At 31.0% G+C, this 14328-nt stretch overlaps 1 protein-coding gene across 1 annotated transcript in view; it reads left to right on the top strand.

The window, feature by feature from the left end:
- The window catches only part of LOC133659838 (atrial natriuretic peptide-converting enzyme-like), a 27218-nt gene extending 12955 nt beyond the window's left edge, over nucleotides 1–14263 (top strand). Inside the window, exons 4-11 of the mRNA XM_062062625.1 lie at nucleotides 869–1219; nucleotides 1292–1309; nucleotides 5852–5915; nucleotides 6016–6059; nucleotides 7689–7839; nucleotides 7984–8097; nucleotides 11750–11817; nucleotides 14129–14263. Of these exons, the coding sequence (XP_061918609.1) occupies nucleotides 869–1219; nucleotides 1292–1309; nucleotides 5852–5915; nucleotides 6016–6059; nucleotides 7689–7839; nucleotides 7984–8097; nucleotides 11750–11817; nucleotides 14129–14152 (834 nt within the window). The 3' untranslated portion in view covers nucleotides 14153–14263. The remainder of the gene's footprint in view (nucleotides 1–868; nucleotides 1220–1291; nucleotides 1310–5851; nucleotides 5916–6015; nucleotides 6060–7688; nucleotides 7840–7983; nucleotides 8098–11749; nucleotides 11818–14128) is intronic.
- The last annotated feature ends 65 nt before the right edge of the window (nucleotides 14264–14328 follow it).

Consider the following 14328-nt stretch of genomic DNA (forward strand, 5'->3'; position numbering starts at 1 on the left):
TATATATATATATACAGTATATATATATATATACATATATATACACACTGCCGTGTGTATGTATGTATATGAATGTGTATGTATGTATATATATATATATGGATGGATATATATATATATGTGTATATATATATATGTGTATGTATGTATTTTTATATATGTATATGTGTATATATATATATGTGTATATATATATATATATATATGTATATGTATATATATATGGATGGATGGATATATATGTATATGTGTGTATATATATTTGTATGTATATATATGTGTGTATATGTACATATATACGTATATATATATATATACATATATTTATATATATACATATATATACACACTGCCGTGTGTATGTATGTATATGAATGTGTATGTATGTATATATATATATATGGATGGATATATATATATATGTGTATATATATATATATGTGTATGTATGTATTTTTATATATGTATATGTGTATATATATATATATGTGTATATATATATATGTATATATATATGGATGGATGGATATATATGTATATGTGTGTATATATATTTGTATGTATATATATGTGTGTATATGTACATATATACGTATATATATATATATATATACATATATTTATATATATATATGCTTATATATATATATACATATATTTATATATATATATGTTTATATATATATATATATATATACTGCGTGCATGCGTCTGATCTGATACAGCAGGCTTTTTAGGAAAAAAGCAAATGACACTGAAGACGTACAGCGCTCTAAAACCTATGTATCACTTATGATACGTCAGGCGTTGTAGACAGAATCTGTTTGTGTGAATCGCGAATCAGACGTGTTGTTGTGTGTAACCGCAGCACGCCGTGGCCACTGGCGGCACCTGCGAGCCCCTTACCATCCAAATGTGCCAGGGTCTGTCCTACAACCAGACCATCATGCCCAACCAGCTGGGCCACGCCAGCCAGCGAGAAGCCGCCCTCAGGATGTCCTTCTTCAACCTGATGGTACAAACTGCTTGCTCGGCCAACATCCGCCGCTTCCTGTGCACGGCCTACGCCCCCCAGTGCGTGGCGGGCCGGATGTGGCGGCCCTGCAAGTCCTTCTGCCACAAGGCCCACAGGGACTGCGAGGGCGCCATGAGCCGTTTCGGCATCTCGTGGCCGGCCGAGCTGAACTGCGACGCCTTCCCGCGGGACATGTGCGTCACTGTAGGTCCAACGCCGCTGTCGTGTCTGCTTCCTGCTTTCAACTTCCTGCTTCATCTTTTTCTTCTTCCGCAGGACGACCTCAGGCCGGAGGTGAATGCAAACAACACACTCACAGGCCACGCCCCCCTCTATGGTAGAAGCGGAAGTGCCGGGTAACCAATCAGGTTTTCGGGTCTGCATGAATTCATGCAGTGCTGCCACATTCAATTCATTAAAAAGTAAATAATTGAATAGTTAAATTATTAAATCATGGAAAGAATAAAAAATAAAAAATTCCATTAAACCGTGAAATAAATACATATTTTTTCATTTAGTATTTAGTTATAAAATTGGTGATTCAAATATTTAAACGGTGAAATAATTTTATATTTTTCATTAAATATTTATATAATTAAATGATTGACTTATGTACATTTTATTTATAAAGCGTTTTTCACAGATAACGGATGAATTTGGCGGATCAAATTAATTCATGAAGTCCTGCCACTTTAGGTTCATTAAAAATTATTAATTAAATAGGGACATTATTATCATATCATGGCGAAAAAAAAGGGAAAATTGTATTAAATCGTGAAGTAAATACATATTTTTTCATATAATATTTAGTTATAAAATTGGTGATTCAAATATTTAAACGGTGAAATAATTATATGTTTTTAATTAAATATTTATATTATTAAATGATTGACTTATGTAAATTTTAAGTAAATACGTTTTATTTATAAAGTGTTTTTCACAGATAACGGATGAATTTGGCGGATCAAATGAATTCATGAAGTCCTGCCACATTAGGTTCATAAAAAATTATTAATTAAATAGGGAAATTATTAAATCATGGCAAAAAAAAAAAGGAAAAATGATATTAAATCGTGAAGTAAATACATATTTTTTCATTTAATATTTAGTTATAAAATTGGTGATTCAAATATTTAAACAGTGAAATAATTATTTTTGATTAAAACAATTATGTAATTAAATGATTGACTTAAGTAAATACATTAAATAGGGAAATTATTAAATCATGGCAAAAAAAAAAGGAAAAATGATATTAAATCGTGAAGTAAATACATATTTTTTCATTTAATATTTAGTTATAAAATTGGTGATTCAAATATTTAAACAGTGAAATAATTATTTTTGATTAAAACAATTATGTAATTAAATGATTGACTTAAGTAAATACATTTTATTTATAAAGCATTTTTCACAGATAACGAATTAATTTGACGGATCAAATAAATTCATGCAGTGCTGCCACATGTGTTCATAAAAAATTATTAATTAAATAGGGAAATTATTAAATCATGGCAAAAAAAAAGAAATATTCGATTGAATCGTGAAATAAATGCATATTTTTTCATTTAGTATTTAGTTATAAAATTGGTGATTCAAATATTTAAACGGTGAAATAATTATATATTTTTCATTAAATATTTATATAATTAAATGATTGACTTATGTACATTTTATTTATAAAGCGTTTTTCACAGATAACGGATGAATTTGGCGGATCAAATTAATTCATGAAGTCCTGCCACATTAGGTTCATTAAAAATTATTAATTAAATAGGGACATTATTATTATATCATGGCGAAAAAAAAGGGAAAATTGTATTAAATCGTGAAGTAAATACATATTTTTTCATATAATATTTAGTTATAAAATTGGTGATTCAAATATTTAAACGGTGAAATAATTATATATTTTTAATTAAATATTTATATTATTAAATGATTGACCTATGTAAATTTTAAGTAAATACATTTTATTCATAAAGTGTTTTTCACAGATAACGGACGAATTTGGCGGATCAAATGAATTCATGAAGTCCTGCCACATTAGGTTCATAAAAAATTATTAATTAAATAGGGAAATTATTAAATCATGGCAAAAAAAAAAGGAAAAATGATATTAAATCGTGAAGTAAATACATATTTTTTCATTTAATATTTAGTTATAAAATTGGTGATTCAAATATTTAAACAGTGAAATAATTATTTTTGATTAAAACAATTATGTAATTAAATGATTGACTTAAGTAAATACATTTGATTTATAAAGCATTTTTCACAGATAACGGATTAATTTGACGGATCAAATAAATTCATGCAGTGCTGCCACATGTGTTCATAAAAAATTATTAATTAAATAGGGAAATTATTAAATCATGGCAAAAAAAAAGAAATATTCGATTGAATCGTGAAATAAATGCATATTTTTAGTTTAATATTTAGTTATAAAATTGATGATTCAAATATTTAAACTGTGAAATAATTATATATTTTCAATTAAAAAATTAATTATATAATTTAATGATTGTCTTAAGTGCATACATTTTATTTATAAAGCGTTTTTTACATATACCGGATTAATTTGACGGAGCAAATTAATTCGTGAAGTTCTGCCACATATGTTCATAATACAAATAAATAGTCAAATTATTAAATCATGAAAACATTTTTTAAAAAATTCAACATTCAATTAAATCGTGAAATAAATACATATTTTGAATTTATTATCTAGTGGAATGACTCAATATTTTTAAATAATGAATTATATGATTAATTAATAAGTACAACATGAAATAATAAACAAATTTTAATTAAATATTTGTTAATATAATTGAATGATGAAATTAAGTAAATTGTAAGTAAGTTTAAATTTTTTAAAAAGTATTTATTAAGTGCTTTTCACAGATAACGGATGAATTTGACTGATCAAATGAATTCATGAAGAGCTGCCACATAGGTTCATGACAAAAAATAATTTGTGAAGTGATTAAATAATGAAATAATAAAAAATAAATATTCAATTAAATCGTGAAATAAATACATTAATAATTACATTGTGAAGTAATTACATATTTTGAATTGATTAATTATATATTTAAATTATGAACCTAATAAGTAAATTGTGCAATAGTAAGTCATTTTTTATTAGATAATTATTTATATAATTAAATTATAAACATAAGTAATTTTAAGTATGCAAATAACATTTATTTATAAAGCGCTTTTCACAGATAACGGATGAATTCAACAGATCAAATACATTGATCAAGTTCTACCACATGGGTTCATGAAAAACATTATTGAATTGTGATATAAATACATATTTTTAATTTAAATATTTTGTTATATAATCGATTATTCAAATATATATTATATGCAGTAATTCAATTATTTATTATTAAATTGTGAAATAATTACATTTATTTTTCTTTAAATTATTTATATAATTAAATGATTAACTTTAGTAAATTGTAAGTAAATACGTTTTATTTATGAAGCGCTTTTCACAGATAACGGATGAATTTGAAAGATCAAATGAATTCATGAAGCACTACCACGTAGGTTCATGACAAAAAATAATAGTACAATTATTAAATCATGAGATAATTTTTAAAGATTAAATATTCAATAAATATCAAAGTTATATTTTTAATTTATTATGTATATATATATAGTTAATGATTCAGATAATTATATTGTGAAATAATTACATATTTTAATTAAATATGTAATTATATAATTAAACGATGGACCCAAAATGTAAAATAATTTAGTGTTTTTCAAAGATAATGAATGAGTTCGACGGATCAAATTAATTCATGAAATGCTTCCACATGTGTTCATGGAAAAAAAAAGGTGTGAAATTATTAAATTATGAAATAATAATAAATAAAAAAAACGTATTTCTTTTTCATATTGAATTATATATTTGATTATTCAAATATTTAGATTGTGAAATAATTACATATGATTAATATAAATGATCAATTATATAACATGTCAACTGGGAAATAATTACATATTTTTAATAAAATAATTATGTAATTAAATGATGAACTTAAGTAAATTGTAAGTAAGTAAATACATTTTATTTTTAAAGTGCTGTAAGAAACACAGGCGAATTAAATCAATTAAAGCAAAACAACAGGGGCAACATCATAGAAAGCTCAAATGTGAAATAAATACATATTTTTAATTATATAACTAAATTGTGAAATAGTTACCTATTTTTATTTCAATATGTACTTATATAATAAATAAATAAAATAATGAACTTGTTGGTAATATATCCTTTTGTATTAAACTGTCATATAGCGGTATCGCTCGGTTGGTAGAGTGGCCGTGCCAGCAACTTGAGGGGTTCCAGGTTCGAACCCCGCTTCTGCCATCCTCGTCACTGCCGTTGTGTCCTTGGGCAAGACACTTTACCCACCTGCTCCCAGTGCCACCCACACTGCTTTAAATGTAACTTAGATATTGGCTTTCACTATGTAAAGCGCTATATAAATATAATTCACTTCACATTTATTAACACCTGTGTGTGTATTCAATTCAATTTTTGTATTTATTAATGACACATTTAAGTCATTATTTAAATATTTCTTTACTTATTGGAAAACAAGCTGAAGACATGGTGTGAATGAATGATCGGTACCATAGGTGGAGAAAGGGTAGGATTGAATAAACTCTGCTTCTGCCTACTCCTCTTCAGACTAGTGCCCCTAATGTAGCGCGTCAATAATAATAATAGACATGAGCACAATGTCACATGAATTGTTTTGCTCCCAGGATGGAGGTTTGAGTTCCCTCACGAGTCTTGTGTGTTCTTGCTGCCACCAGATGCTGAACGCTGACCAACTTCTGGCCAAGCTGCAGGCCGGAGGCTTCTCTGTTCGTGGCAAACGTCGGTTACAACTTGGGGACACCACCACTCGCAGACAAGCGCACCCTTTTTTCTTTTTTTTTTCTAACACTCTCCCTCTTGTTTATCCTCCCAAACGCAGTGCTGAGTCTCAGGACGGCCCGCATGCTGGTGAAACTTGCTGATGTATCCTTTACTGTGTCCTATACTCGCCAGTTTATGACTTACCGTATTTTAGTTACCGGATTATAAGGCGCACTGTCGATGAATGGTCTATTTTTTTATCTTTTTAAGAACTGAACTGGGCAAGAAAGCATTTAGGTTTTCAGCAGCGAAGGCTTGGAATAACCTACAATCGAATATTAAACTTCAAACCCTTGTTACGTTGAATGAGTTTAAAGCTTCCGTGAAAGGACTGCAGTCTACCTTGTCTGTATGCACATGTGTTATGTGAGCAAGTTTTAATGTCGTAAATGTGATGTTTTATGTATTTGTTTACTGTTTTTAATGTAACCTTGCTGCTGCCCTCTTGGCCAGGTCTCCCTTGGAAAAGAGATCTTTGATCTCAATGGGATTTTACCTGGTTAAATAAAGGCTAATAATAATAATAATTTGAGGAGAAACGTCCGGGCTGTAATCTTGCACAGTTTCCTGCACACTCTGACGAAAAAAGGTTTACGTCTTCTCTTTTATTTGGATATTCCCTGTTTACACAACAACAGCTGTTTCTAAAGGAATAGGGGGTATGTAAACAGCCATTGTTTTCGGTCACATTAACACAAAAGAAAAAGATGCCTCAGGCTTGGGCTGGTCCTGGATCGAGCTTGGGCAAGTCTTGGATCACAATAGATAACCCCCCTCCCATCTCCTTCCATCGTACACAATGGAATTTTCCAAGCCTTTGGCTTGGTGCAACAAAGACAGCTTTCATCCGTTCACTGGGAACTCAGACAACGGAAAGTTTTTTGATAATTTACATACAATTTTTCTGACATAAGGCGCACCGGATTATAGGGCGCATTAAAGGAGTCATATTTTTATTTTTTTCTAAATGTAAAATACTTCCTTGTGGTCTACATAACATGTAATGGTGGTTCTTTGGTCAAAATGTTGCATAGATGATGTTTTACAGATCATCTCCAAGCCGCTTTCTGACAGTCGCTTCCGGATGCGCCGTTTTGTGGGCGCTCTTATTTACGTGGCTCACCTTTGGCAGCGTCTTCTCCCCGTCATCTTTGTTGTAGCGGTGTAGCGTGCAAGGACGGGAGTTGAAGAAGTGTCAAAAGATGGCGCTAACTGTTTTAATGACATTCAGACTTTACTTAGATCAATAACAAAGCAGCATCTCCTCATCCGGAAACTATTTTGTTTTTTTTTTAATTAAGTAATGTTTCGGACAACCTTTTCCCATAACACAATATAGAAAGTGAGATATAAAAGGATAATGCATACATTTATCATTTGTTTTCGAAACCATTACAAAAAAGTGGGACCCCAAAAATGTACTGTGGGACCCCATTTTTATGACTCGATGGGGTCCCTGGGACCTCATTTTGAAAATTCTTAGCGCCAACACTGATGGAGTATTGTTGCGTGCTAAACAGCAGCAGGCGGTTGTGGCCTCTAATACTGATTAAATATAGATCATTCATCCTTGACTTTGACACCACTGCCATATAAAATGATGAGGAGGGCCAGATCGGGCCCCTGGGCCTTGAGTTTGACACCAGCGCTCAAGCACGGGACCGTTATTTATGTTTCGTCATCATTTCGAGGCACGGACGTGTGTTGACTTTCCTAAACCGAGACGCTCAGGCAGACAAGTCGGGAGACCTGGACGTGGTGGAGTTCTTCAAACTGGAGCACTACGTGGCCGTCACCAGGAGGGAATATGTGGAGAGCTACGAGAGGGAGACGCCACCTTCTGTCAAGCGCGCTCAAATGATGAAGGCTGTGGCTGCGCGAGGCAAGTTATTTTTGCTGTTTTTTTTTTTTAATTACGTTGTGATTTGCTCGTGGGGCTCAGGTAGTGACCCTTGTGGAACGCCGTCTTCTCTGACGCGTGCAAGTCATGTGATGTTGTCGACCTTCTGCGGCGTCCCTCTCACAGAATTTTTCTTGGATGAGGACACCTTCCAGACGCTGTGGCTGGAATACAGCAGCCGGGGAAAGATCGAGTACGACGAGTTTGTGACTGTGCTGACGAGGCTCCAGATCCTTAAAGGTACCACGCGACTCTCCGCCTGTGCCAACTCTTGATTACCACTTGCAAAGTCAGTTCAATGTAAACGTTCATCTCAATTTAAAAATGTTGTGTACATCATTGCAGTAACCAGCATTACTAGAAATCAGGGCTGTCACACGGTTAAAATATTTAATCGCGATTAATCGCAGTGTTAACTTTTAACTCAAAATTAATTGTGATTACTTGCAGATGGATATCATTTTCATCATTAATAAGTGTACCCTATAGATAATTTTCAAGTTATTATTACCGTAACTGGGCTGTCGAAAAGATTAAAATATTTAATCGCAATTTGTTAATAGTTAACTCATAATTTCCATCATTAATAAGTGTACCCTATTAATGATTTTCAAATTTTTATTATCGTAACTGGGCTGTCAAACGATTAAAATATTTAATCACAATTAATCGCAGTGTTCATTTTTAAGTCAAAATGAATTGTGATTATTTGCAGATCGATATAATTTATCATTAATAAGTGTAACCTATAGATCATTTTCAAATGTTTACTACTGTAACTGGGCTGCCAAACGATTAAAATATTTAACCGCGATTAATCGTAGTGTTCATTTTTAACTACAAATTAATTGTGATTATTTGCAGATGGATATAATTTTCATCATTAATAAGTGCACCCTATAGATCATCTTCAAGTTTTTATTACCGTAACTGGGTTGTTAAACTATTAAAATATTTAATCACGATTAATCGCAATTTGTTCATAGTTAACTCAAAAGTAATGGCAGAAAGATATACTTTTTCATCATTAATAAGTGGACCTTATAGATAATTTAAGTTTATATTACCGTAACTGGGCTGTCAAACGATTAAAATATTTAATCACAATTAATCGCAGTGTTCATTTTTAACTCAAAATGAATTGTGATTATTTGCAGATCGATATAATTTATCATTAATAAGTGTAACCTATAGATCATTTTCAAATGTTTACTACCGTAACTATGCTGCCAAACGATTAAAATATTTAATCGTGATTAATCGTAGTGTTCATTTTTAACTACAAATTAATTGTGATTATTTGCAGATGGATATAATTTTCATCATTAATAAGTGTACCCTATAGATCATCTTCAAGTTTTTATTACCGTAACTGGGCTGTTAAACTATTAAAATATTTAATCACGATTAATCGCAATTTGTTCATAGTTAACTCAAAAGTAATGGCAGAAAGATATACCTTTTCATCATTAATAAGTGGACCTTATAGATGATTTAAGTTTATATTACCGTAACTGGGCTGTCAAACGATTAAAATATTTAATCACAATTAATCGCAGTGTTCATTTTTAACTCAAAATGAATTGTGATTATTTGCAGATCGATATAATTTATCATTAATAAGTGTAACCTATAGATCATTTTCAAATGTTTACTACCGTAACTGGGCTGCCAAACGATTAAAATATTTAATTGCGATTAATCGTAGGGGTTCATTTTTAACTACAAATTAATTGTGATTATTTGCAGATGGATATAATTTTCATCATTAATAAGTGTACCCTATAGATCATCTTCAAGTTTTTATTACCGTAACTGGACTGTTAAACTATTAAAATATTTAATCACGATTAATCTCAATTTGTTCATAGTTAACTCAAAAGTAATGGCAGAAATATATACTTTTTCATCATTAATAAGTGGACCTTATAGATAATTTAAGTTTATATTACCGTAACTGGGCTGTCAAACGATTAAATTTTTTAATTGCGATTAATCGCAATTTGTTAATAGTTAACTCAAAATTAATCGCAGATAGAAATAATTTCCATCATCAATAAGTGTACCCTATTAATCATTTTCAAATTTTTATTACCATAACTGGGCTGTCAAACGATTAAAATATTTAATCACGATTAATCGCAGTGTTCATTTTTAACTCAAAATTAATTGTGATTACTTGCAGATCGATATAATTTTCATCATTAATAAGTGTACCCTATAGATAATTTTCAAGTTTGTATTACCGTAACTGGGCTGTCAAACGATTAAAATATTTAATCACGATTAATCGCAATTTGTTCATAGTTAACTCAAAATTAATTGTGATTACTTGCAGATAGATATAATTTTCATCATTAAAAAGTGTACTCTACAGATCATCTTCAAGTTTTTATTACCGTAACTGGGCTGTCAAACTATTAAAACATTTAATCACGATTCATCGCAATTTGTTCATAGTCAATTCAAAAGTAATGGCAGATAGATGTAATTTTTCATCATTAATAAGTGGACCTTATAGATAATTTAATTTTATATTACCGTAACTGGGCTGTCAAACGATTCAAATATTTAATCATGATTAATCGCAATTTGTTCATAGTTAACTCAAAATTAATCGCAGATAGATATAATTTGTCATCATTATTAAGTAGACCTTAAAGATCATTTAAGTTTATATTACCGTAACTGAGCTGTCAAACGATTAAAAAATTTAATCACGATTAATCGCAATTTGTTCATAGTTAACTAAAAATTAATCGCAGATAAATATAATTTTCATCATTAATAAGTGTACCCTATTGATAATTTTCAAGTTTTTATTACCGTAACTGGGCTGTCAAACGATTAAAATATATAATCACGATTAATCGCAATTTGTTCATAGTTAATTCAAAATTAATCGCAGATAGATATAATTTTTCATCATTAATAAGTGGACCTTTTAGATCATTTAAGTTTATATTACCGTAACTGGGCTGTCAAACATGAAAATATTTCATCACGATTAATCGCAGTTTCTCAGCTACAATCGGGCGGAACGCGGGGTACACCCTGGACAAGTCGCCACCTCATCGCAACAGTTTGTTCATAGTTACCTCAAAAGCGCCGACAATCCATCAAGAGGTGTGGCTTCATAGCTTACCAAAGTCGTACTAAAACATTTTAATATATTTTTGAGCGCCGTGTGTAATGTTCTATACTTTCAATGGAACATATAAAATGTTGGGTGTTGTTTACTTGAGTCATATTGCCATCATATTGCAGTCTCCACGTATCTCTTATGTTTGACTGCCATCTACTGGTCACACTTATCATTACATCATGTACCAAATAACATTGCTTCGAGGTCGGTAAGCAAAACCAGAATTATTCCGTACATTAGGCGCACCGGGTTATAAGGTGCACTGTCGAGTTTTGAGGGAAAACAAAGGATTTTAAGTGCGCCTTATAGTCCGGAAAATACAGTAATAACAATACTTACTAAAGATATAACCATCAAAAAGTCAGTAAGGTTTTCTGTCTAAAACTTTGATTGTGATGTTTTTTTTAAACATGCTTTCGAAAAGTTAGTAAGGTACTTAATCAAGCTCCTCCCACCTCCAAAATTACACTTGAATTTGTATTTCTAAAGTTATTAGTTGTTTATTAAAGAGCATGCATGCATTTTGCAGTTTGCAATTCGGAGAATGCACAAATGCGTAGTGAGGGTTCAAATGTAGTGACTGCAGTAATCCAGCAGATGGTGCCAAGGCAACACAGCATCAGTGCAGTGTCAGTACAGCCAGTGAGTGTGGCACACACTCACTTGAGGCTTCATTTGCCCATCACTACAAATGTGCGCGCCAATCTTGGACGCGGCTTCTCATCCTCAAACCCTTCCTGCCAACAGATCGTTTCCGGTCTCACCTGGTCAGTTTGCCGTGTGACTGCCAAGTGGCCAGCTTCTCCTTCGACCAGGTGCGTGCCTGCACTCCCAGGTGTGCCACTTCATTAGAAACACCTGAGCCCTTGATAATGAAAGATAAAAGTTGGAGGTGTTTATGTTGTGTTGTATTCGGCAACACTTGAATTAGATCAGTGGTGTCCAAAGTGTTAGCCCGGGTGGCCATTTGCGGCCAGCAACTCGAGTTTTGTTGGGAAGAAAAAAAAATGAAGCAAAACAGGTAAAAATGCAAGAAAAAAAGCAAAATGACTTAATGTCGTGAGAAAAAGCTTACATTTTAAGAGCGTCCTGAATTCATGCAGTGCTGCCACAATAGGTTCATTAAAAAGTTATTAATTAAATAGTGAAATTATTAAATCATGGGAAAAATTGAAAATAAAATTATATTAAATCGTGAAATAAATACATATTTTTTCAATTATATATTTTTTTAATAAAATTGGTGATTCAAATATTTAAACGGTGAAATAATTATATATTTTTTGTTAAATAATGATATAATTAAATGATTTACTCAAGTACATTTTATACATCAAGCATTTTTCAGATAACGGATGAATTTGACAGATCAAATACATTCATGCAGTGCTGCCACATTAGGTTCATTGAAAAATAATTAAATAGGGAAACTATTAAATCATGGCGGAAAAAAATGCAATATTCAATTGAATTGTAAAATTAATTAAAAAATTTTTTTTTAATATTTAGTTATAAAATTGATGATTCAAAAATGTAAACTGTGAAATGATTATATATTTTTAAATAAATAATTACTTATATAATTTAACGATTGACTTAAGTGAATATATTTTATTTATAAAGCGTTTTTCACAGGGAACAGATGGATTTGATGGATCAAATACATTCATGCAGTGCTGCCACATTAGGTTCATTTAAAAAATAATTAATTAAATAGGGAAATTATTAAATCATGGCGAAAAAAATGCAATATTAAATTAAATTGTGAAATTAATTTTTTAAAAAATAATTAATATTTAGTTATAAAATTGATGATTCAAAAATTTAAACTGTGAAATGATTATACATTTTTAAATAAATAATTAATTATATAATTTAACGATTGACTTAAGTGAATATATTTTATTTATAAAGCGTTTTTCACAGGGAACAGACGGATTTGATGGATCAAATACATTCATGCAGTGCTGTCACATTAGGTTCATTAAAAAAAATAATTACTTGAATAGGGGAAATTATTAAATCATGGCAAAAAAAATGAAATATTCAGTTGAATTGTGAAATGAATACATATTGCTGTAAACACATACCTTTAACCCACAGACTCAATATTCAAACAGTTAAACATGTGTTCATTACAACACTTATATAAGACTTTTAAAGTCATTTTGATAGCAGGCTAATATAGACACATCATATGTTGCCTTCTATAACACTAATATAAGAATTTCAAAGTAATTTTGATAGTAGGCTAATAAAGTTAATATAGACACTTACATCATGTGTTGCCTTCATTATAACACTTATATAAGACTTTTAAAGTCATTTTGATAGTAGGCTAATATAACTAATATAGACACATCATGTGTGGCCTTCATTATAAGACGTATATAAGACTTCTAAAGTCATTTTGATAGTAGGCTAATATAGCTAATATAGACACTTACATTATGTGTTGCCTTCGTTATAACACTTATATAAGACTTTTAAAGTCATTTTGATAGTAGGCTAATATAGACACATCATGTGTTGCCTTCATTATAACACTTATATAAGACTTTTCATCTTTTGCGGCTCCAGGCAGATTGTTTTTTTGTATTTTTGGTCCAATGTGGCTCTTTCCATGTTTTGGGTTGCCGACCCCTGGCTTAACTTGATGAATTAATTGTGGGTTTTTGGTGTCGCCCAAAAAAAATTACCACTCCACTTAAAAAATAAAGACAGCATAAGTACATTCCAGACACTTAATAACAAATAGGTGAGTGTTTTTCATACCTACCATTGTTCTCGGGTCGACTCATTTCACTTGGTCAAACCTTTTCTTGCATTCCTCACTACAAAATAGTAAGTGTGTATAATCTGTGCTGATATTGTCCCGGCATCGTATATGAATAATATAGTCACCTGTAACACAAAGCTGGCACAAAGTTTTATCTTTACACATCTCTCTTTAGCATATATTAATTTTTTTTAACGAAAGGCCTCCCTTTTCACTCAGTATGGTAGAAAACCTTTGGACACCCCAGTGTTAGATGTTTGAAGTGCGTGTGGCACAACTTATTTTCCAATGCTGATATCGAAGCTCAACTGTTGGTATCATGTTCTAACACGTCTTTCTTTTTCCAGTTCATCAAGTCTGCAGTGGTGTGAGCATCAAAGGGGACATGACAGACGTGAGGACCCAAGTTTATTAGCACCTTATTGTGACATCGTGTCCTTCCTATGACTTCTGTTACACATTAAAAATGAGTACAAAGTGGAGTGTAAGAGGGTTAACAAGGTACATTGATTACATCGCTACTAGCTGGCTGGAATGTCACATGACA

Source organism: Entelurus aequoreus, linkage group LG11 (assembly GCF_033978785.1).
Source record: "Entelurus aequoreus isolate RoL-2023_Sb linkage group LG11, RoL_Eaeq_v1.1, whole genome shotgun sequence".
NCBI lineage: Eukaryota > Metazoa > Chordata > Actinopteri > Syngnathiformes > Syngnathidae > Entelurus > Entelurus aequoreus.